The sequence below is a fragment of the Carassius carassius genome, chromosome 15, assembly GCF_963082965.1.
Source record: "Carassius carassius chromosome 15, fCarCar2.1, whole genome shotgun sequence".
Lineage (NCBI taxonomy): Eukaryota > Metazoa > Chordata > Actinopteri > Cypriniformes > Cyprinidae > Carassius > Carassius carassius.
The window spans coordinates 10,736,735-10,759,812 of NC_081769.1; the positions used below are offsets into that span (position 1 = coordinate 10,736,735).

The 23,078-nt window shown below is 38.2% G+C and overlaps 2 protein-coding genes across 5 annotated transcripts in view; one reads left to right on the top strand and one right to left on the bottom strand.

Annotated features, from left to right (window-relative positions):
• Positions 1–1,232: 1,232 nt before the first annotated feature.
• Positions 1,233–3,477, bottom strand: LOC132159012 (C-C chemokine receptor type 2-like). Its single transcript, XM_059568651.1, has 2 exons — positions 3,453–3,477; positions 1,233–2,593 (listed from the first exon to the last, which is right to left on the bottom strand). The coding sequence occupies exons 1-2, from the start codon at positions 3,475–3,477 to the stop codon at positions 1,545–1,547; spliced, it is 1,074 nt and encodes a 357-aa protein (XP_059424634.1). The 3' UTR covers positions 1,233–1,544.
• An 854-nt stretch (positions 3,478–4,331) lies between these two features.
• cobl (cordon-bleu WH2 repeat protein) overlaps positions 4,332–23,078 on the top strand; it is a 128,646-nt gene continuing 109,899 nt past the window's right edge. For 2 of the 4 annotated variants that reach the window (XM_059567339.1, XM_059567341.1), the window contains exons 1-2: positions 4,332–4,745; positions 5,091–5,227. In XM_059567339.1, the coding sequence (XP_059423322.1) occupies positions 5,190–5,227 (38 nt within the window). In that variant the 5' untranslated portion in view covers positions 4,332–4,745; positions 5,091–5,189. The remainder of the gene's footprint in view (positions 4,746–5,090; positions 5,228–23,078) is intronic. The other 2 variants (XM_059567342.1, XM_059567343.1) reach the window with 1 other exon arrangement.

Here is a 23,078-nt window from a genome sequence, read left to right on the forward strand (position 1 = left end):
CTGTCGCTGTTATGTTGCACTGCGGAGCTCTGTCACGAAAACAAATTCCTCGTATGTGTGAACATACCTGGCAATAAAGCTCATTCTGATTCTGATTGAGCAAGGCATCGAACCCCCAACTGCTCCCCGGGCGCCGCAGCATAAAAGGCTGCCCACTGCTCCGGGTGTGTGCTCACAGTGTGTGTGTGTGTTCACTGCTCTGTGTGTGTGCACTTCGGATGGGTTAAATGCAGAGCACAAATTCTGAGTATGGGTCACCATACTTGGCTGAATGTCACTTCACTCACTAAACAAAATAACTAAAGCATATCACCTGGTGGTGATATATGCTTATTTTATTAACTTGTTTTATTACATGGCTTGGTTGAATTCCATTGTAGAATGTGGTCTGTTATAATAACCGACAGACCGCTGTGCGGAGTATAACAGACCGTTGCCATGAAAAACAGAGCGTTGCTATGGACTCACAGGATTCTAACCGTAGAGACGGAGCGGACTATTTTCTTTAGCGGAAGCAATACAATCGGGTTTAACAATCGAGGGAGAGGGAGAGGGAGAGGGAGAGGGAGCACTTCAGAACTCCTGACCTGATGTTTAGATACTATATTTCAATAAATATATTTGTTTGACAGGGAAGCTGTGTGCAAACAGAAATATATATTATTTTTCAAAAATAAAAAAAAGCATCCCAGAAAAAAGGGCACTTTCTCTTCAGGAATAAAAAGGGCAGGTGCTCAAGCCCCCTTTCATGTCTATGTGTGCACGTGCCTGACTCTGTCTTCACGATATAGGTAACCCGTGGCTATCTGTTGGTTGATTTCATTTTTTGTTTTTGTTTCTATTGTGGGTATTTGCATTGACGATCTGTTACACCTTTTTTTAATATGTTGAATTATTTGAATAAAAATGTGCCTGTTGAGTAAAGCTGTACTACCGCCTTGCGCTTGATTACTTACCCCAAATGGGTCATTATGTTACATGTATATAAGTTTAAATGCATACCACCAGGACAATGAATTTTAATCCATCAAATATTTTATTAAATGACACTTAACATTAAAAATCTTAAAAGCAACATTCAAAATATAGGCTAAATGCATTTCTTTAAGAAAGATGTCAAAAAGACACAGCTGAAAACATTTTTAACCCCAATGCAAGAACTAATTAGTGACTAAGAGTGATTCAGAACTAAAAGTGAGTTTATTTAAAATTCCTGATGAAATCATTAATTTCTATAATATATATGAGCAATATACATGCACAAAGAGGAGCACATTTGCAACAGCTTCAACTTCTGCGTTCTCCTACTTAACATATATCATTATTGTTAACAAAATTGTAAAAAAAAAAAAAAAGAAACAGAACAGACAACTTTCAAGAACGCAATATACATTCATTAAAAAGGGGAACTTAGGGATAGTAAAAAAAAATGTATATATATATATATATATATATATATATATATATATATATATATATATATATATATATATATATAAAAGTAAGCTACTCAGAATGAAAACAACTGAGGGAATATGTTTTCTCTATGCAATCTGCGTGGAGGAATATTCAGTAGATTTGCTGAAGACTGAACTTCTGCGTTCAGATAACTGTCGAGACAAAGTGGTGCACTGGCTGAAGCACAATGGAAACTGCTCTTTTAGGACTTTAAGAACTGCTCTCCTGAACTTCTGTCCAGCAAAGGCATAGATGATAGGGTTAAGGCAACAGTGGCTTAAGGCGATTGTTTCCACCCACTGCATGGCAAGGCTTAAACTAGTATGCAACTCACAAGAAAGCAGGAAATGTTGCTTCTGCAGGAACGTAAGAAACATGACAATGTTGTAGGGAGTCCAGAAGAGAAAATAAACTGCCACCACAGCCAGGATTAGTCTAATGACTTTGTGCCTTTTTTGTGATTTGATGCTGATTAGAATAGGGATGATCCGGGAATAGCAAAATCCCATAATAATCAGAGGGAAAATCAAGCTCAGGAAGTTCATATTAAGATAAGTAAATGATATCCAGGCTGTATTTTGAGAAAAATCAGTTCCGCATGAAGTTTTGTTGCCTTCCTTATTGTCGTTGGCAAAAATAATATTAGGGAGGGATGCAAACAGACTGAGAATCCATACAAATGAGGCCAGAATCACACCCATTTTTACAGAACGATTTCTGGAAAAGATACTATGGGCATGGACGATGACAACATAGCGATCCAGTGTCATAAGGACCATGAAGAAGATGCTACCGTACAGACCCAACGTGAAGAGACCTGTTATGGTATGACACATGAATTTGCCAAAAATCCACTCGTTCATGGTACTGTGAGCCCAAAAAGGGAGTGACACAAGAAAGAGTAGGTCAGATAGGGCTAGGTTGAAGAGGCACACATCTGTCATGTTGGATTTTTGGCGGTATCTGATCAGGACCCACACTACCAGACCATTTCCGATGAAACCGAGAATGAAAACGATGCTATACAGGGTGGGAAGGAAAACCTCGCTGAAGGCCTTTGTGTTGCCATTGTTGCATGGTAAGGCATCATCTTGGGAACTGTTGTAGTTGAGGTAGTAATCATTGTAGTCTTTTGCTGTAGGTTGGAGGGCAGAAAAATAACAATGTTAGGTTATATAATATATAATAGGTCTATTTATAATATATATATATATATATATATATGATTTATAATATGTTTGTAGTGTATTATGAAATTGTAATAACGTTGGGTTCTTTAGGTTTGAAAGTAGACCAAATGAGACCCCAAGTAGGTACTTGAATTTAAGTTTGTGCTCTCCTGACATCTACTGGTCAGACTAGGCATGGTCTGTAAACTGACGACTTCTAGATGGTAAAATGTTTACCTATACGACTTCTTTCATGTTTAAAAGGATAGCACACACACACACACACACACACACACACACACACACACACACACACACACACACACACACACACACACACACACACACACACAATAAATAAATACATAAAGAAAAATTTTTATAATTTACTCACCATCAAAATGTTCCTTACCTGTCTGAGCTTTATTATTATTATTTTTTATGTTAATAAAAACAAAATAAGATATTCTGAAGAATGTTGGAAACCAAACAGTAGATGGTTGTAATTCTTCAAAATATCTTCTTTTGAGCTGAACCGAAGGAAGAAACTAAATCAGGTTTGGAACAATTTGAGGGTAAGTAAGTGACAGAATTGACATTTCACTTTTGGGTGAACTTTCATAATAAAATCAAATTATAGTAATGCAGTTTTTCGATTTATTTATTTTAAAAAGTTTTTTGAATCAAATTATTATTTAAAATGCTAATAATTGTTGTGACAAAAACAATTAAAACAAATTCTAATGTCATATAAGTATATTATTAAGTAGGAACGACTTTTTAAATGTAGCATAATTACATTGAATAGGCTGTTTAGTAACCTACCAGGCTCAGTATTTCCCTCTGTCATCTCTCTTGGTTATGACTGCTGAATCTGTGAATTTTTGTGATCCTGTCAGTTAAAAAGCTTTACAAACACAGGAGGTGCTATTTCCTGAACCTCCCAGAGGCGGGTCCTAAACTCACTCTAAAGCCATTAAAATGGTTCAAACTGATGTCTGTATTATTAAATCAATTCATTTGGAATTCACATTAACCTTTTTAAACTGAGAAATTAGATAAAGGGGCATAGGCCTATACTGTAATTACAAAGCATGCATATGCATGCACACATACAGATTTACACATTTTAATACAATTTGATTCAAATAAATAATACCAGGGAACAATTTGTAAATGTAAATTTCAGCTTAAATAAGCTTTTATGTAGCTTATTTTCTATGTTAAAATACACATTTCTAGTACTTCAGATGTCATTTAACTTTTACAAATGTTTACAAAGGCCCTCTTAGGGTTATACAGTGCAGCAGAATTTACCCAGCTGTCATTCTGGGATGACAGGTTTTTTTTTTTTTTTTTTTTACAGTGGTTGGGTATATGATTGTTCACATTGTTCAGTAGTTTTTGTTCCAGCAGACAAGCAAGGTCCACTCCTTCAAATTGTTATATAATATTTGTCAAAGTTATTTATGAGTAATTAGAAAACTTTAATGGATTAGAAAATCATATATATAGATTGACACTTCTTTCGTGTAACAGTAGGCTATTTTATTCATGCGCTGACAAAGACTTTGACCAGAGAATGTCTTTGACCAACGGATCCGAGGATCCTGCTTAAATGGACAGGGGCGGGGCATATTAACGGCAGGCGAGCCAATCAGGCAGACCGCAAAAGAATAATACACGCTAGGGACGCTGGGAGTAAACACTATTTGAAAGTTAAGGGACGGACTTTTCGCTGCAGCCTCACGGTTGCCATGGTAAAAGCTTGTGTTATCATAGCTGTTTCATATTGATAATATGAGAATTCTCTTGCTAATAACGTAAAAATGACGTCTTAACGGTTACGTTAATGTTAACTGTTCTTTTAGATAAACGCCTTTAGGTGGTTAGAGTAATTTATTGACAGTCTCGCTCTATCAGTGCTGTTTGTAAAGCTCACGCGCTTCCAGCGGCTCGTTCTCTCATGCGCGTTCTCGCGCACAGAATTCCTGGCTCAGGTTGCCGTTGAGCGCGCGCTCGAGAAGCCGCGGGAACGGCGCAGTCAGCTGGACGGATTAGAATAGAGGTGTGAACTCTTGTGCCGCTGCTGTTGTCTGTCTGTGAAGCCGAACCCACGTAAGTATTTCATTGCCCTATATTTTGGTGCTATTTCCGTGACGATATTACTTTTACTTTGACTCGGAACTTTTTTAATGGTAATAGTTGCGTTGACTATACTGCATATGTTCGTAGTCTCTTATGTGACTAGTGAAACGTTTGAATGCTTTTATTTGTTTACCCATATGTAAGAACCGAACTGCGTACATCAAACACTTGTCAACATCTAGAAGCGCGGTAAATGGTGAAGTCATTCTGAATACTTGACCGTGACACCTTGGTGCTGGTCAGCTGAGTTTTGTATAGAGAAGTTCTTCTTTACCTTGTTCTGCTGAAGTATATTTTCATGATCCTTCTTTAAAGGTGACACTTATATGAATAAGTGTGAATCCGATTTCCAATGTCCCCTCCTGGAAGTACGAGTTAACTGCGTTGATACAAAGCGGATTTAGTTTATGACAGATGAATTTGGGAGACGCTACGATCAGACCTCCCGTAGGGTGAGTGTAACTTGTTACAAAGCCCTTACTAAATGTTCATGTTTTATGGATTTGAGTGTTATAACTGCTACTAATCTATCTATCTATCTATCTATCTATCTATCTATCTATCTATCTATCTATCTATCTATCTATCTATCTATCATCTATCTATCTATGAGAAATTATGGGGCTTTCTAGTGTGCATATTTCATAAAATTATTACAATGTATTTTTTTCAAGCTATCTTGATCACCATGTGTAATTAAGCCACACACCAATCAGTTGTTGAGCTCTTTTTAAGTTAGTGGAGGTAACTGGAACATCAGGATATTCTGTAGTGGAATGAGAAAATCTGAATAATACACAATTAAATTACTTGCATAGATTAACATTCCAAATTCTGTAATTTAGTTTTATTTGCAATAACAGATCTAATAGTCTGTAACAAAAGAAGCTGACATGGCATTTGACTTGTTTGGATAAAAGCTCTGTTCTAGCAGCTACATGAGAGAAGAGTAACTAGGAAATGCAAACAAATAACTGTCTGTTCATCTGCCTGTGATGCTTTTGTATTCCACCTCTCACATCTTTTGTCACATCGGCTCTTGACTCAATAGCTCATTATTCCATTTTATTGAATGACATGTTTGCTGAGCTTTTCTACCTCCAAGTTAAGTACCTGAAATCGACTTTGTGTATTTGGTTTTCAAGTCAGTCCTCATGAGAAGTAAACACAGGTGCAACAAATTCCTCTCCACTGGAATTGCATTCTCACAGAAACGGAAACTTCTGGCGATGGTAATACTGTATATCTCAACAAGCCATTTAAATGTTAGCCAGTGTCCCCTCTCTGACAAAACAACAGTCTGCTTTGTGGATCTTACCCATAGCCCCCCTTTCCTTTTATGTAATCAGACCCCATTACATAGCTAAAGCAGTGGGCGATTGTGGTTATTTAAAGCTTGAACAGTTGTTGAGCATTCCCATCGCTATCTTCTCAAAATGTTTATTAGTATCCAATGAGATTCTTGGTCTCAGTTTTGATATTATGCAATGAATTTGAACAAAAAAAGCAGACAGACTGAATGAAAACACAGACCAATCATACATAATCATATTAGGTAGAAATATGATGTTTATCATTTTATAACATTTGTTGTGTTTGTCAAAAGTTGTTATATTTGAACTGTAAAGCTGTTAAAATCATAGTTTATATGGTCATTTTAGAGTTTAAGTATTACCATAGATATTTTGCTACGTAGACAACATGTAGTTCTATTCTAATATCAGAATTTTGTCTACAAAAAGGGGTAGGAGTCCTGATATCTGTTTATGAAGTGAGTTTAAGTTTTAGCTCACACACACAAGATCCCTGTATTGGAACACTTTGTTAATAGATGAAAATTTAAAATCAAAGTTTTTTGGCTTGTAGTATGAATATCTCCTTAAAGGATTAGTTCACAATGAAAATTCCCTCATAATTTCCTCCCATGTCATCCAAGATGTTCATGTCTTTCTTTCTTCAGTCGAAAAGAAATAAGGTTTTTAAGGAAAACATTCCAGATTTTCTCTATATAGTGGACTCCAGTGGGGTTCACTGGGTGGAAGGTCCAAATTGGAGCTTCAAAGCATTCTACACGATCCCAGTTGAGGAAGAAGGGGTCTTATCTGGCGAAACAATCATTTTCTAAAAAAAGAATGAAAGTCATTTTTTTTAATCTCAAACGCTCGTCTTGTTTAGCTCTGCAATGTGCATGCCTACTCTGTGCAGTTGTGTTATAAACAGTTAGGGCAGGTCGAAAAACTCCCATCTCATTTTGTCCTCCAACTTCAAAATCGTATTACATTGCTGCAAAAGTACAGACCCAGTGTTTACAAAGTCAACATGCAAAGAATGTCCTTTACAAAAAATGTTAAAACAGCGATGTAGAACGATTTTGAATGATTTTGAAGTTGGAGGAGAAAATGAGATTAGAGTTTTTCGACATACCCTAACTGTCATGAACCGGAATACACAGCTAGACAAGAAAAGCATTTGAGGTTAAAAAGTACATAAATTGATTTTTTTTTAAAATGACAGATCGTTTGCTAATAAAGACCCTTCTTCCTCCTCTGGGATTGTGTAGAGCCCTATTAAGCTGCTGTTTGGACCTTCCACCCAGTGAACCACACTGAAGTCCACTATATGGAGAAAAACCCTGGATTGTTTTTCTCAAAAACCTTAATTTCTTTTCGACTGAAGAAAGAAAGACATGAACATCTTGGATGACATGGGTGTGAGAAAACTATGTGGAAATTTTAATTCAGAAATTAACTAATCCTTTAAGGCTATCTATAAGCTAGTGTGCTCCAAAACAATAACAAAATTCACATTCATAAGATATTAGGGCTGTCACTTTTGTGAAAAATCGTTTTCGATTTTTAAGACATAAGTGTTCATTGAATCGATTGTAAAATCAATTTTCCATGTCTAAAAAAAAAGATGTTTCCTTTTTCAATGTCAAATAATGGATGGACGTAAAGAGAGCGCTGGAAACGCACAAGTCAGCAATATTTCTTATTTATTGGCATGAAGTTTCGTGCAGAATAACAAACAGCAACGGGAGTGCTACATTCTCGAAAAAATATGTATGTAGAGGGGACGGCTGCCATAACAAAAGAATAACATCACTGCAGACTTCAACCCGACTGCATTTATGATTTAGGCAATTCAAAAATCTCCAAGATTATTTTAAATAATGATTCAATCCATTTCAAATAAATGTTTAAAAAAATGAAACTTTAAAATGGACTTGAGAACACGCCATGTGTGTTTTTTATTGAACGTAACTGACACTTAGGCTAGGCGGCACTAGGCAGGCATAATGAAATGCGCAAAAAGGCTAGGGCCATTTCAAATTTATTGGACAGGAAAACAAGTCGATCAACACTTTTGGAGTCCAGAACAGAGCGTTTTTAATTCACTATATGTCCAGCTGTTGAGAAGACGCGCTCCGACTGCACTGATGTCCCAGGGACACTCAGGTACAGCTGCGCAAGGTTGGGGTATTACTGCCAATTTTCGAGCACAAAAGCTGATCGCTGTCAGCTTGCAATGGTCCTTTTCATAACTCTGAATCTACTGTAACTAGATGCGCGAATGAGGTGAATTTGCATCTACCGCGCCGTGAGACCTCCAGACGCGCGTAAACACGTCTTTACATTGAAATCATTCGCGCCAGATGCTCTATTCACGTTTGGTGTGAACGCAGCAAAAGAGGTTGCTTTCGACGTCACTGGGTCTTATAGGCGCGTAAAATTGCTGGTATTTTCTGTCTAGCTTTAGCAAGGCATACTGCACTTTCGGAATTCTTTATTTTCTTTTTCTGCTTCTTTGTGAATTTTGTTACATGTATATTTTTTAATTGTTTAATTATTTTAAAATTAATAGTGTACATATTTGGTTAAAATCGATTCCCTATTTTCATTTTCGAAACTTTTTTGGTTGGTCCAATCGATTGTGCAATCGATTTTCGAACTAAAAGTGACAGCCCTATAAGATATAGGCATTCAAAACTTACGGTCTCTCACTTCCACCAATATGGATCAACGATTTTGATGACGTCACTCTATACTTCAGCTTCTCAACAGACTTTATGTCCAATCAAATGGTCTCTTGAATCTGAAGAACTTTGCCCCTACACTATATGTAAATAAATGCTGAAGCTGCTGCTGTAATCGGTCACCTGTTCACAGAGTTAGTATTTTCTGTATGGTGATGAATGGCATTTCGTGCACTATATAGGCCAGGGGATAGGGAGTGTTTCAGTTTAAATATGATTATTTATGCAGTTTTAATCTAAAGCACAGTAGCATCCATCTGTGAAGGACATAGGCTGTTGAACATACACAAGTGTTAAGCGTTAAGATGAGCATGTTCAAAAACAGGACAGAAAATAGCCTATTACTTCTAAATTAGTATTTTGATGTTGAAATCTTGATAAAATTATAAGTGGACCTCAGAGAACAGTACAAAAAATAAAATAAAAAAAATAGGCAGTTCATAACCCTTTTAATTTTATGGAGTTACGAGAATACTTTTTTGGAGAATACTTTTTTGGTGCAAAGAAAAAAATAATTCACAATTTAAGATATTCTGGATGAAACCAGGAGGCTTGTGACTGTCCCATAGACTGGAGTATCCCTTTTAAGTTGAACCACTGATTTCGCACAGACTATTTTTTCTTTTAAGATTAGTTTTTGCCTTTATTTAGATTGGGAAAGGTTCATGAGCGGGGATTCAAACTCAGGACTGCCAAATTGCAATGACATTATGTTGGCGTGCTGTCCACAAGACTATTGGTGCCAACACCCATGGCTATTTAAACAGTGTCCTTACTACCTTTCTGGGAACGTGGTAGTTGTGTGTAGTTGTCAATGGGTCAGAATAGAAAGCTCTCGGAGTTCATCAAAAAATCTTAATTTGCTTTCCAAACATGAACAAAGGTCTTAAGGGTTTGGAATGACATGAGGGTGAGTAATTAATGACATAATTAAAATTTTGGGATTAACTAACCCTTTAAATTTCCTTTATATTCATAGGTGAAGCTCTGAACATGTCTCAGTATTTTCCCCGATGCATACATTTTCCTTTTGCATGTGGGTGACTCGTAATTAGCCACTAATTGTTTTCTTGCTCTATTAGGAATTCTTACTCCTGCTGGATCTCACACCACAATTAATTGTTTTCCACTAATATACACAATGCATCAGAATACAATGTGCACACAGTACAACAAAACACACAATTTGAAGCCAAGGCACATTTAGTTAGGGACTTCTAAATTCCATTCAGGCAGTCCTTGCACTTATCTCTGTTTGGAGTTTCGTATATTCAGCCATGAAGGTCAAACAGTATTGAAACAATAAATCGAAGGACAAAAACTTTATCAAATTAGATACATTTGTTGAGTTAAAGATTAAGTTTCACTAAGCATGTTTCTCTAATGACATTCAGATGACAAAAAATGTAGTTCAAGAACCTGTGAAGAGTACTGTTGTTTTCTGAGTAGTGTGGAGTTGAGCTTGGTTCTAAATCTGATGGAGTCTTAAAATGTTGAAATGGAAGTCATTAGTAGAATTTACCAATGATGGTTCTGTGTTAATAGTTATGTGTACTGCAATCTAGTGGGAGGCATACATTATATTGTTGTTTCTTTGCTGCAGATTTTATACAATGGTTCAATAAAGAAGAAGTTGTTTATATTAGGTGGCTTACATTTTAGACACAATATTGTCAGTTTTTGTTCTATTTCAATAACAAAAATAGTTACCTATACAAAGCCAAAGCAGAACTGTTGTGCCTCACAGAGCAGAACACAGCAGATTTCCTGAATGAATGAACTATTTTGAATGAATGCCTGAATGAATCGCTGTGCCACCTCTGCAGTGCAATAATGACTTTTGTTGATACTGATTTAATTTGATTGGTAACAAACCAATTATTATTCTAATTGAATTTATTGTTAAAATAAAACATTTTAGAGAAGATATATTGTTTGGCTATAGTTTGGAATGTATAGTAGTATAATATAGGGCTTGGTATCAATTCAGATACCATGATTCGATTCGCAAGCTCTCGATTACATTCTCAATTTTTTTTATTATTACATTCAGTGAATATAGTTTTAATACAGAGACACTTTAAAAAGAGACATGGCCAGTAACTGTGTATTTAGTATTGTCTACACAAGCCTTTTGTGCTTAGACCCACATGAGGCTTGTGGCTATATATGTAATATTTGTGGCTTTCTCTCTTTTGAGCCAATGAAAAATAAATATCTTACCCTAAATTGTTTTAAATGGAACATTTGTTTTTCAGTGTATACGGTACACACACACACACACACACACACACACACACACACGCACACACACAGTATATATAGCACAAGTGCTTCTAAACCATTTTAAAATCTGTGTACAACCATGAGGAGACTGTGATTTTTGTCATCAATGTCAGATTAGCTCCACCCTAAATTATGTAAAAATAAAATGAATTGTGGTTGGTCACTTTGCATGTTGGTAAGTCTCTTTCTTGGCCAGAATAATATGCTTTGTTCCAACAACCTTATGCCAGTAGTGAAAAGTCTGGCTATGCAAGATTAAATTCCATGAGCTCTGAACTTGTGGTTGACTGATGTGTTTTTTGACAGCCGATACCGATATCTTGGAAAGCAGGGGGGCCAATAACCGATATAAAGCAGATATAATTTTTTTAAATTATTATTAACAGTATTTAAGAAATTTGAAATTCAAAAAGGGCCGCGCTGTTTGGTTTACAGCAGAAACCAAGGAAAGGCTTTAAGCGCCACCTGCTGGCAGAAAGTGAATCTGCGTCTCATTCAACTCGTCTGCCGTTTCATGCAGATATTTTTATGTATAGTTTCACAAAACTCAAGTCATACCATTCTGTTTTTGCTTCAGAATTTCGAAATTATACAATCTAATTTAGATTAAAAACTGCTCATGTTACATGTATGCAGCATTTTTGCTTGGGTCATGATTGAAATGCAGTGGATGCCTCTAATTTTAAATGAAAAGAACACAGACAAAGCCAAACAAACAAAATGTGTCTACCTTCAAGGACAAATAAGCATTCGTCTTTTCTATACAAAAAGTATTCCCATAGGCCTACTAGTACCAATTTTAACTCATATTTTGACGTGGGATAAAGATTAGAGATAACGGCCTCTGTCTCTGATGTTGTCTCCGCTGTACGTGTGGGTGTAGCAAGAGAACAGTTAGGGGCCGTTCACATATCGCGTCCTTTGCGCGCTCAAGTTCGTTATTTCAAATGTAGCAAACGCGCCTCGTTTTATCCAGGCGCCTCTGCTCCGCATCGAGTTAAAAACATCTCAACTTTTCATAATGCCGCAAGCGCACTGCAGGTCATGTAGCTTCCTCACCTTTCCCGTAACAACGTTGAAAGCTCAGCCAAGATGAAGGAACAGCTGATCATAGCTTTATATGGATTGCCATTTTTAAATAAATCAAGTAGCAGAGCTACTGCAAGCAATTTTTAGTGCTGCAAATTCATTTATCCATTGCTGAAATGTCCGCGTCTTCATGGAGAGAGCGGGTCATTGTTGCTTAGCAATGGCAGACGCCTCAAGAGCGCAAGTGCCAGAAGGCTTTAGGAAAAAATCAGAAAGCAGCTCGTCTAACGTTTTCCACGTGTTTTAGGCGCGATATGTGAACGGCCCCTTAGGTTGAAAGTTGTTGCCTAGGCGCAGGTGAGATTCTGTGTTTGTTATTTTCTCTCAATACCGTAGATAAGCAAATGTACACGGTATGATAATCGTACATATTTATATCGCGGTATATCGCCATACCAGTATATCATTACAACCCTACTTAAAGTGTAGAATAATTTGAAATCACGAGTTTAAAGTTTAAGTTTAAAGCATTCAGTTCACATGGACTGACCATCCCACATGATCATGCTGGATAAAAATGCACACTTCACAAGATCTCACAGCTGAATTTGACTAAGTTCGCAAGGTTTGTGAAATTAAATGTTCATTAGTCATTCAAAGATTTGTTTAAATTATATATGCGTATTTGCTTAATGCTGATGGCAAACGAGAAAGTATTATTATTTTTACCTTTCTATAGGCATAGGCATAATATAAAATTATTTATTTATCAATTCCTTTGTTTAACCATTCTATCTGATTATTAGACAGACTTCTATCCATTTTAGACAGAACTGTTAACAACGATGACGAACAAGAGAGAGAGTGTGAGCACTGTCCGCACTCAGGTGCTGCCACTCTCAGCGCCATCAAAATCAAAATCCAAAATCAAAATCAAAGTCCAGCTCGCTGTCAAAATACATCGGCCAAACAGAAAATCGGCCGATGCTGATATTTAAAAAATGCCAAATATCGGCCGATATATTGACCTTGGTGATATATCTGTCAACCACAAATCTGAACACTCATTGTTGAACCATAGTCCAGAGTACTTTCATTGACACCACGGGCATGAACCCCATTTGTTTGCTTCAGTGCACTGCAGCTCATATTTCTGATTTCGAATGTCAACCTCCCTGTACATGGTGCTTAAAATAGAGACTACAACAGATAATTCTGTCCATCAGCTGGACTAACCACTGCATTTCTACACCCTTCTCCCTGTTCACACCCACCACAATCCTCACTGGAGCCCGCAGACACACCCTGCACATAAACCAAAACTCCAGTGTCTTTAATTTTTGGAAAAAGTAATGTGTCAGTTTTTGTTTAGAATTATATTGCCTTTAACACTCTTTTCATGTATTCTTATACGTATTCTTTTGAATATACTAGGTAAAAATGCTTCACAAAGCTCACAAATGATCATGTCTCATATGTTGAAAGATGAGAGACAAGCTTTGCATATCTGGTACCAGCATATGGTCTCTCTTAATATCAGCTCAACAAATATAACAACGTTCTTGGCACAAGCATGTCTATGTGGTCCGTAAGTGTATTTCCAAATGTGAAGAGCATGACCAACTTCATATTTGTTCATGTGAACTAATCCTTCACTGAGGCTAAATCCTTCGCTTTTACAGTAGATTGAAGACCATGTCAAGTCACACTGGAAGATCAGTGTATTTTTAAAATGGGATGTTGCAAGGGAAAACTCACTGAAGAGTTTAACCCTGATGAGAATGGGATATAGGAGTGTCTATGACTTCTTCGGACTGCATTGTTTTTATGTAATAGTTTGCAATCCCACAGCTATTTTTGGAGTCTGCTGTCAGGAGGTGTTTTAAGAGATCTATTCAACATACAATTCAACAGCCTTTATAGTGGAAACTACGTCAACCAGAGAGTTTGTCTCAGAGTTATCTTATTGCCCAAAAAAGCTGATTCAAAACACTGTATCAGGGCTCCAGACCAATTGGCTACTATAAGAAAAAGACGTAGGTGGCAAATTATTATTTTTAGGTGCCACAGGATAAATGTGTTTTATTTATTTTATTATTATTATTATTATTATTATTATTATAAAAAATATATATTTTTTAATTTTAACATTTCAAAATCAACTTTTTTACTTTGTAGCACTGCCTTTTGAAGTTTAATCCAGGCATATATGGTATTATCACGATATTGAAATTTAGGTTTAAAAAAGCCATAATACAGTATAACAGGTTTAATAACATTTTTCTTATAACAAAAATAAATGAATATTTAAATACAATAAAGCAATACAGAAAAATATAAAAAGTTACATGTTTTACACAGATTAAAGTGCAAAAGAACTATAAAGACCTATAGGTATCACTTTACAATAAGACCTCATTAGTTAACCTTAGTTAATGCATTATTATTCACAATGAGCAATAGCTACATTTGTTACAGAAGTTAGTCTTAGTTTATGTTAGCTCATTAAATAACATAGTTACAATTTTTACATGTTATTAAATATTGGAATGCCTTAGATTGATGAATGTTCAGAAGAATGTTTCATTGGTAGTTTATGTTAACTAATGAATTAACTAATGTTAACTAATGAAGCCCTAATGTAAAGTGTGAATGGACAATATAGAATCAAAACACTTTCAAACAATATCTAGGACATGTTGTAGTCAAAATTAAAATGACAAAAAATGTTTTAAAATAAATAGCCTGTTAAGTCTAAATATTTAAGGATTTGGCACTGTGATGAACACCATGGCAAATCCACAAACCTGAATGGCTATTTAAATTCATTTAAATAAATTTTAGAAAGTATTGCAGCTGCTTTGTTTATGGGGTTTAAAGGGTAACGGCTGTATTTGTGCATTTTGACCAGTTGATGGGAAAAGTATTCTTAAAATACATCCCAAATTCTGAATTAATTTGTAATGTATAATTATTCACGGTATTTAGAAGTGCCCACGATAACAATATTGTGCATATTCATTACTGTGATACATCGCATTACCAAATACTGGCACATGTCTACTCTTCACCCATCCTCTAATCCCATTGGAGCTATTTCTCTCCCAGACTTGGCCTTAGCAAATGCTGTTTTTCTGCAGTTTTCACAGACACATGCTTTCCCTAATACTTGCAGCTCTCTTCTGCTTCAGATGCAGGAGTACTCCTGTTTTTGTTGTGCAGGATGAGTAATATCAGCTGAGAATGTGATGAGGCTTGAATACTGCTGTTTAAAAAAATTACATAAAAAAAGATCTATTTTCAAACCTGCCTTTGGATAATATATATTCATACATACCAGTGTTTCCCACAGAATTAGATTCTATTTGTGGTGGTGTGGTCTTTGGGGACCGGGGAAGGGGGGGGGATTAAGTTAAATATATCATATATTTTTAGTAACAAGTACACATTTCCATTGCCAACACTTAGTGTCAGATACTAGGGATGGGCGTTTTCCGCAAATATCACATTCGAATATTTGAGCTCACAAAAAACGAATATTCGAATATTCGTTTATTTAAATTAAGTTTAATGAGACAGACGTTATTTTTCAGCAACATTTATTGTTTCCATCATTTTGAACAAGATTACAAAGAATAAGCTTGAACATCACCCATCGTGTTTTGTAGCTGAAAACCTTTAACAATGCGTGCAAACAAACAAAAGTACAGATTAAAAGCAACAAAAAAAATACATGTTTTACATGTTCTTGTTAAGAAATACAGGCATGTAAACATGATCGGGGGAAAGTCGGCTCCTTGGCACAGATGTTGGCGGGACTCACAAATAACGGTGTGCTAAGCGAATATGTTTTGTGAAGCGCTTCGTGTTTTCGTTTCACCACTGAATGGGATCCTCATCTGGTGGAATACATGGCTCCAGCAAGAATTGTTCTCACTCGTCTCGGCTGGACTCTCTTTAATCATCGCTGAAGAACTGGCTCAGCTTTTTCCGACGAGTGGGCATTGCATCCTCTTCATCGTTGGTGACGCACCACTCGCATCAAGGAAAATGTTCTCATGTTTTCGTCGAGGAACCTGAGATGTTTGTGCCGAGGGTCTAGGACAGACGCGAGAAGAGGAGTTTTCACTGCATTCTCCAAGTTAGCGGTGTTTATTCGTTGCTTGAGAGATGCCACAATAATGTTCTTGAATTCGGTCACTTTCTGCGACTCTCCACGGCATATCTGAAGTACTGTAAAAGACCGCAGCTCTTAGGGGCCGTTCACTTATCTCTTAAGGAAGATATTTGGAAGAATGACAGAATCAAACATATCTCGGTCCACATTGACTTCCATAGTAGGAACAAATATATACTATGGTAGTCAATGGGGACCGAGATCTGTTTGGTTACAAACATTCTTCCAAATATCTTCCTTTGTGTTCAGCAGAACAAAGAAACTCATACAGGTTTGGAACAACTTGAGGGTGAGTAAACGATGATAGAATTTTTTAATTTCCGAGAATCGCAATACTTTTGAAGTATCGGTGCACAGTGCAACACTACTCCTGACATTGAGCAGTTGAAGTTAATGCAAATGTAAAGCGGAATGCAATAAAACAGCGTGCTGTAGACAGAGCTGTTTTTGACAGGGTAAAGAAATTTGAGAAATTTAGAAATTTTAACCAAACTATGTAAAAGACTTTTCTTTAAGACCCAAAATAATTATATCAACTTGTGCAAAATGGGCATCCAATAACCCCTTTAAATATTTAATATAGTCTAGTTTGATTAATTTCAGCTAATAATAAACATATCTAAATAAAGCACTTCTTAACACATTTTACTATATTTACATGTATTCCATTCATTTGCACAAAAAAAAAACAAAAAAAAAACATGATCAGTGTCACGTTCGGTGTTACAGCAAACACGGAGAGGGAATCAATTGCAGGTAATTCTTTTATTAAAGGGTAATCCACAGGGGTAAACAGTCCAAGAAGGGTCAAAACCAGAATATCCAAACATACATAAACAAGACACGAAGACAAGGCAAGGGCAAGACTGAATTGACGGACATGAATAATCATAGGACATTAAACAAGGACTCCGTGACACATACTCAGACAGACCGGGTATAAATACACAGAAGGTAATGAGGGAACTGGAGACAGGTGGGGACTAATCAATTAACCCAAACAAGGAGGAAGGTGACCAAATAAGGGAACAGACAGTTCATAAAGTGACAGACACCATGGGAAAGGAGGACATCTAGTGGAAACCCAGGGAACACAACCCAGACACTGTGACAGTACCCTCCCTCTACGGAGCGGCTCCCAGACGCTCCACAACATGACACAAAACAGAGACCAGGAGGGAGGCGGACAGGTGGAGGCTCAGGGGGAGGGACAGAGGGCCAGAAAGGAAACATGGGAAACAGACACCAGAAGTGTAAACACAAAACAGGGAGACCAGGAGGGAGGAGGATCGGAGGAGGTCCAGGGGGAGGGACGGAGGGCCAGATTACCAGAAAGGAACAGGGACAGAAATCAACACAAAAACAAAAGGAAAAAACAACATGAAGCCCCCCAGGGCGGAGCAGAAGACCACCACAACCGTGTAGTCAGGGCAAGCGCCCCCCAGGGCGGAGCAGAAGACCACCACAACAGTGTGGTCAGGGCGAAAGTCCCCCAGGGCGGAGCAGAAAACCACCACAGCCATGTGGTCAGGACGAGAGGCCCCCAAGGCGGAGCAGAAGACCACCACAACCGTGTGGTCAGGACGGAAGCCCCCCAGGGCGGAGCCGAAGACCACCACGTCCTTGTGGACGAAGTCAGAGTCCTTCAGGACGGAGCGGAAGACCCCCACAACCGTGTGGTCAGGGCGGAAGGCCCCCAGGGCGGAGCAGAAGACCACCACAGCCATGTGGTCAGGACCAGAGCCCCCCAAGGCGGAGCAGACCTCCGTGCGGCTGGACCAACGGGACGACGAAACTCTGGTAATCCCCTGGTGTCCAGGATTACTGGATTCCAGAAGATTGGTGCTGGCCTAACACTGCTCATGAAGATCATTGGTGACTTGTATTTGCTCATGAAGATCAATGGTGACTTGCCTTTGTTCATGAAGATCACCGGTGACTTGCCTTTGTTCATAAAGATCACCGGTGACTTGACTCATTCCTTGAAGATCACCGGTGACTTGACTCAGTCCTTGAAGATCACCGGTGACTTGACTCAGTCCTTGAAGATCACCGGTGACTTGACTCAGTCCTTGAAGATCACCGGTGACCAGCCTAGTCTCTGGAGGATCAGCGGTGACTAGCCCTGACTCTGGAGGATCAGCGGTGACCAGCCCTGACTCTGGAGGATCAGCGGTGACCAGCCCTGACTCTGGAGGATCAGCGGTGACCAGCCCTGACTCTGGAGGATCAGCGGTGACCAGCCCTGACTCTGGAGGATCAGCGGTGACCAGCCCTGACTCTGGAGGATCAGCGGTGACTAGCCCTGACTCTGGAGAATCTGCGGTGACTAGCCCTGACTCTGGAGGATCAGCGGTGACTAGCCCTGACTCTGGAGGATCAGCGGTGACTAGCCCTGACTCTGGAGGATCAGCGGTGACTAGCCCTGACTCTGGAGGATCAGCGGTGACTAGCCTTGACTCTGGAGGATCAGCGGTGACTAGCCCTGACTCTGGAGAGTTCACTGGCACCTGACTCGACTCTGGAGAGTTCACTGGCACCTGTCAGGGACCAGAACACCTGAGCCAGGGCACCCACTTCATTGCCCTCTTGGCGGAGGGCGATCAACCGAAGGTACTTGGTTCGCCGCACCGCCATCTTGGCTGGGGAACGGAAAAATGACATACCGCTGGTTCCTACTGTGACGGAGTCCTTCTGTCACGATCGGCATTACAGGAAACACAGGAGAGGTAACCAATTGCAGGCAAGTCATTTATTTAAAGGGTAATCCAAAGGGGTAAACAGTCCAGGCAGGGTCAAAACCAGAATATCCAAATCCAACATAAACAAGACACGGTCCAAAGGGGTAAACAGTCCAGGCAGGGTCAAAACCAGAATATCCAAATCAAACATAAACAAGACACGAAGGCAAGGCAAGGCAAGGCAAGGCAAGGCAAGGCAAGGCAAGGCAAGGCAAGGCAAGGCAAGAAGCGACGGACATGAATAATCATAGGACATTAAACAAGGACTCCGTGACACATACTCAGACAGACCGGGTATAAATACACAGAAGGTAATGAGGGAACTGGAGACAGGTGGGGACTAATCAATTAACCCAAACAAGGAGGAAGGTGACCAAATAAGGGAACAGACAGTTCATAAAGGGACAGTCACCGTGGGAAAGGAGGACATCTAGTGGAAACCCAGGGAAACCAACCCAGACACTGTGACAATCAGACCACATTTTGGTGGCCACAAATTTCTGAATTTCTCACTTCTTGTTTTGTATGTTTGTTAATTAAATTTGAATCTTAATACCATACACTTACATCGTTGTGGCCTAGTGGTTAAAGAGTATGACTCCTAACCCTAAGGTTGTGGGTTTGAGTCTCGGGTCGGCAATACCACGATTAAGGTGCCCTTGAGCAAGGCACCGAACCCCCAGCTGCTCCCTGGGCGCCACAGCATAAATGGCTGCCCACTGCTGGATGGGTTAAATTCAGAGCATGAATTCTGAGTATGGGTCACCATAGTTGGCTGTATCTCATATCACTTACATGAGAAAAAAAAATTGATATTTAAAATATAAAACTAGATATTTATTAATGTGCTTTACCAGCAGAGACATGAGGAGAATCATTACCTGTATGACAGACGAAACAGAAGACAAAAATTTTAATTAACATTTGCACAATTTGCATTTTTTTGGACAGGAAAGGGAAGTAATTATTGTGTAGCCCATTCCTTAAAACTCACCAATAATAGTGGAAATTATATTAAACTCCGAGACCTTCATACTTGAACAGGATGCCAAGCAGCATGCAAAGGGATCTCATATAGTTGACAGAGTGCAATATTTATTTTCTGATGTTATGTTTTCCGGCATTTTGCCTTTATTAGACAGCATAAGGAGATAAGGATAAGGACCAAGAAGCATCTTAAGTCAGAAGCTAAAACTCAGCTTGTCTGAGGTGCTATTACATGATGTATTGGAGTGCTACTCACACTATGCCTTTGATAGACAGAGTACATTATTCTTAGTGATGCTGAAGACATTGTGAGCCAACTACATGCTCCTCTAATTCTCAGACCCTAATTAGAGCATAGGTGGACGGATCATCCTGTGACGCATAGCAGACAGTGAGAGAGTGAATAAAGCTCTGGCTAAATCCATGCAGGCATTGGATTAGAAGATGGTTTAAGACAAAGACAGAAAAGACAGCTCGGGAACTGACCCATTCATTTGGAACAAGACCATCTGCTTACAAGACCCTACTCTAATCAGTTTCTTTTTTTCTCACATAATTTTGTGAGATTATGTGGCGTGGATCTTGGTCCCTTTAAGGGGGTCTGGTGGCATGCCCCCTGAAAGAAACTTTAGTACATTTTAAAGTTAAATGCATTAATGTTATGTTTTTTTGAGAGTTTAAAGTTAAGTGTTCCAACCCATTTTTTGACCGAACAGAGTAAAATGTCTCGCACACGCACCCTCAGATCAGTTGGACGTGGTTGTGTACAAGAGGTAAAAACGATATAAATACTGTTCGTTTTCTTACACAAACCGCTCGTTTCGTGTCTTAGGTCATCAAGGTGTACTTACGATGGGTAATTGTTTAATTTGGACTCCTCTGTGCATGCTCTTTGAGGTGGTGACCATAGACCTCCATTATATGAGTCACAGACAAGAACGGTTTGACCTAAAAATATCAAAATGGAAACTACTGAGGAAACAAAGACACCTACATCTTGGATGTTCTTGAGGTAAGCTAAAACATATGAAAAATTTATTTGAAAGTGAACTATCCCTTTAAATGTTCCTGTGTCCAGAAAAGTAGCAAGGACATCCATAAAATAGTCCATGTGACATCAGGGGTTCAACCAAAGCAAACAAAATTAACTTTTTAAAAAACATTTCTTCTCCTCCTCCTGGCGACGCCGCCATTGTGGAGAATATCACGATTCATGTGCTTGCTTCATGTAAACGACACATGCGTGTGCTGACGCATTTGTGTGTTAATGTAAGCAGCAGCGCCATGCACATTCATTTTTTTTTTCTTTTGTTATTTTTACTTTGCACCCAAAAAGTATTCTCATAGCTTAATAATTTACAATATTTTTAAGAAAAAAATAATAAACTCATAAAATCAAACTTACTTCTAAAAACTGGATATTTAAAATATTTTTCTGTCACAGACCCACTACATAGCAGTGTTGATAACTTCAGGAGAAAAGGGCTATGATATTTTCAGTAGTGTGAAAATGGTTAGAGGAATGGTTTAGCTTTTCAGTAACAAGCGTTTTCCAGCAAGTAGTGGTGACAAAATATTGCATCACTTTTTCTGTCACAATACAGGGTAGCATTTCAGTCCCACAAGCAAACTGCCATGTGCTTTTTTATGGTACACTCAACAAGCACTATCTTCAAAAGTATCCTTGTTCTTAAGTAGTGTTGGGAACATCTCACGGTTAGTTTCTATTGTTAAAAAAAAAGAGAGATTTCCTAATTTGCGGGATGTATTCATAAGTGTTCCCAGAGTTCGATTTTTATATATTTTTCTCCATACTGCTGTTTAGCAGTATGTACTTGATTGTTATATAAATAGGGTGATTTAGTTTTATTATGTTTTAGCAAATTGTATACATTATTCTGTAAATTGATATTCTAGTTGATTGTGTTTGTGCCAGATAAATAAGTACTAGTGTTGTCATGATACCAAAATTATTGTTTCGATACCGATACCTAGGCAAGAATTGCAATTTCTATACTTTTCGATACTTTTCCTGAAAAGGAAATATAACACACTAATAAATGAACATATGAACAGCAGATATATAAAATATTTGAACAAAATATGAAATATCAAAATATAAAAAAATAATTCGAGCAATGACATTCAAGGTAAAGAAAGAATAAATTTAGCAGCATTATCTCAGTTATCATAAGAAACATAAGAGTAATACATTATCTTGATTCTGAACTTTGAATAAAAATATGAACAGCGATTATATTAAACAATGTTTCTGAAATGTCAAAAGATAAATAATATCAATTTAAGCAATGTCATTCAAGTAAAAAAAAAATCATATAAAATTTAGCAGCTATATCTCAGATATTGTAACTTATTCTGTCAGTTGTGCAACCTTTTCTTTCAGAGGAGAAAACTCAGCCAGTGAGCTTTAATGAGCGTCATCTTTAGTGAGCGTCATCTTTTTCTACCAGTCGTGGACCGGCGGCCACAGTATCACTTGTGCTCGCACATGCAGCCTAGTGATGCGCTGGTCGGGTTTTTTTTCCAACCCGCGGGTCCCGCTTTTATGAAATTATTTGGCCCGCCCCAGCCTGCAAATAAAGTAAAATTTCTTTATCCACCCCGACCCGCGCATCGGGGACATCACGGAAGATACGTTGCTACTTAGACCTTCGTATTGTAACCTTATCAAAGAACCTAATAAAATATGAAAATATATATTCCAAATATTTAATATAGGCTATATGAAATTGCACTAGTGATAGTTCGTTCGAGCACGAATCTTTTAGGTGAACTAATCACTCTTGTTCACGTAATCCACTGACTCATATTTCTTGTTTACTGAAGTTCCTCCCTCCACAGCAGCGCGCGAGCGCGACGCTATTAGCAGCGCATGCACAGCTCGTGAACAGCTCTGTGAACTGTCTTATCCTGTCAAAGAGTTACTCAAGATGTGACGGAGCATGTGATTTGTTGAATGTAGTGAACCCATCCTCCCTTCACTGAACGAGATCGAGAAATCTGAACTGATACGTCTCGTTTATGAA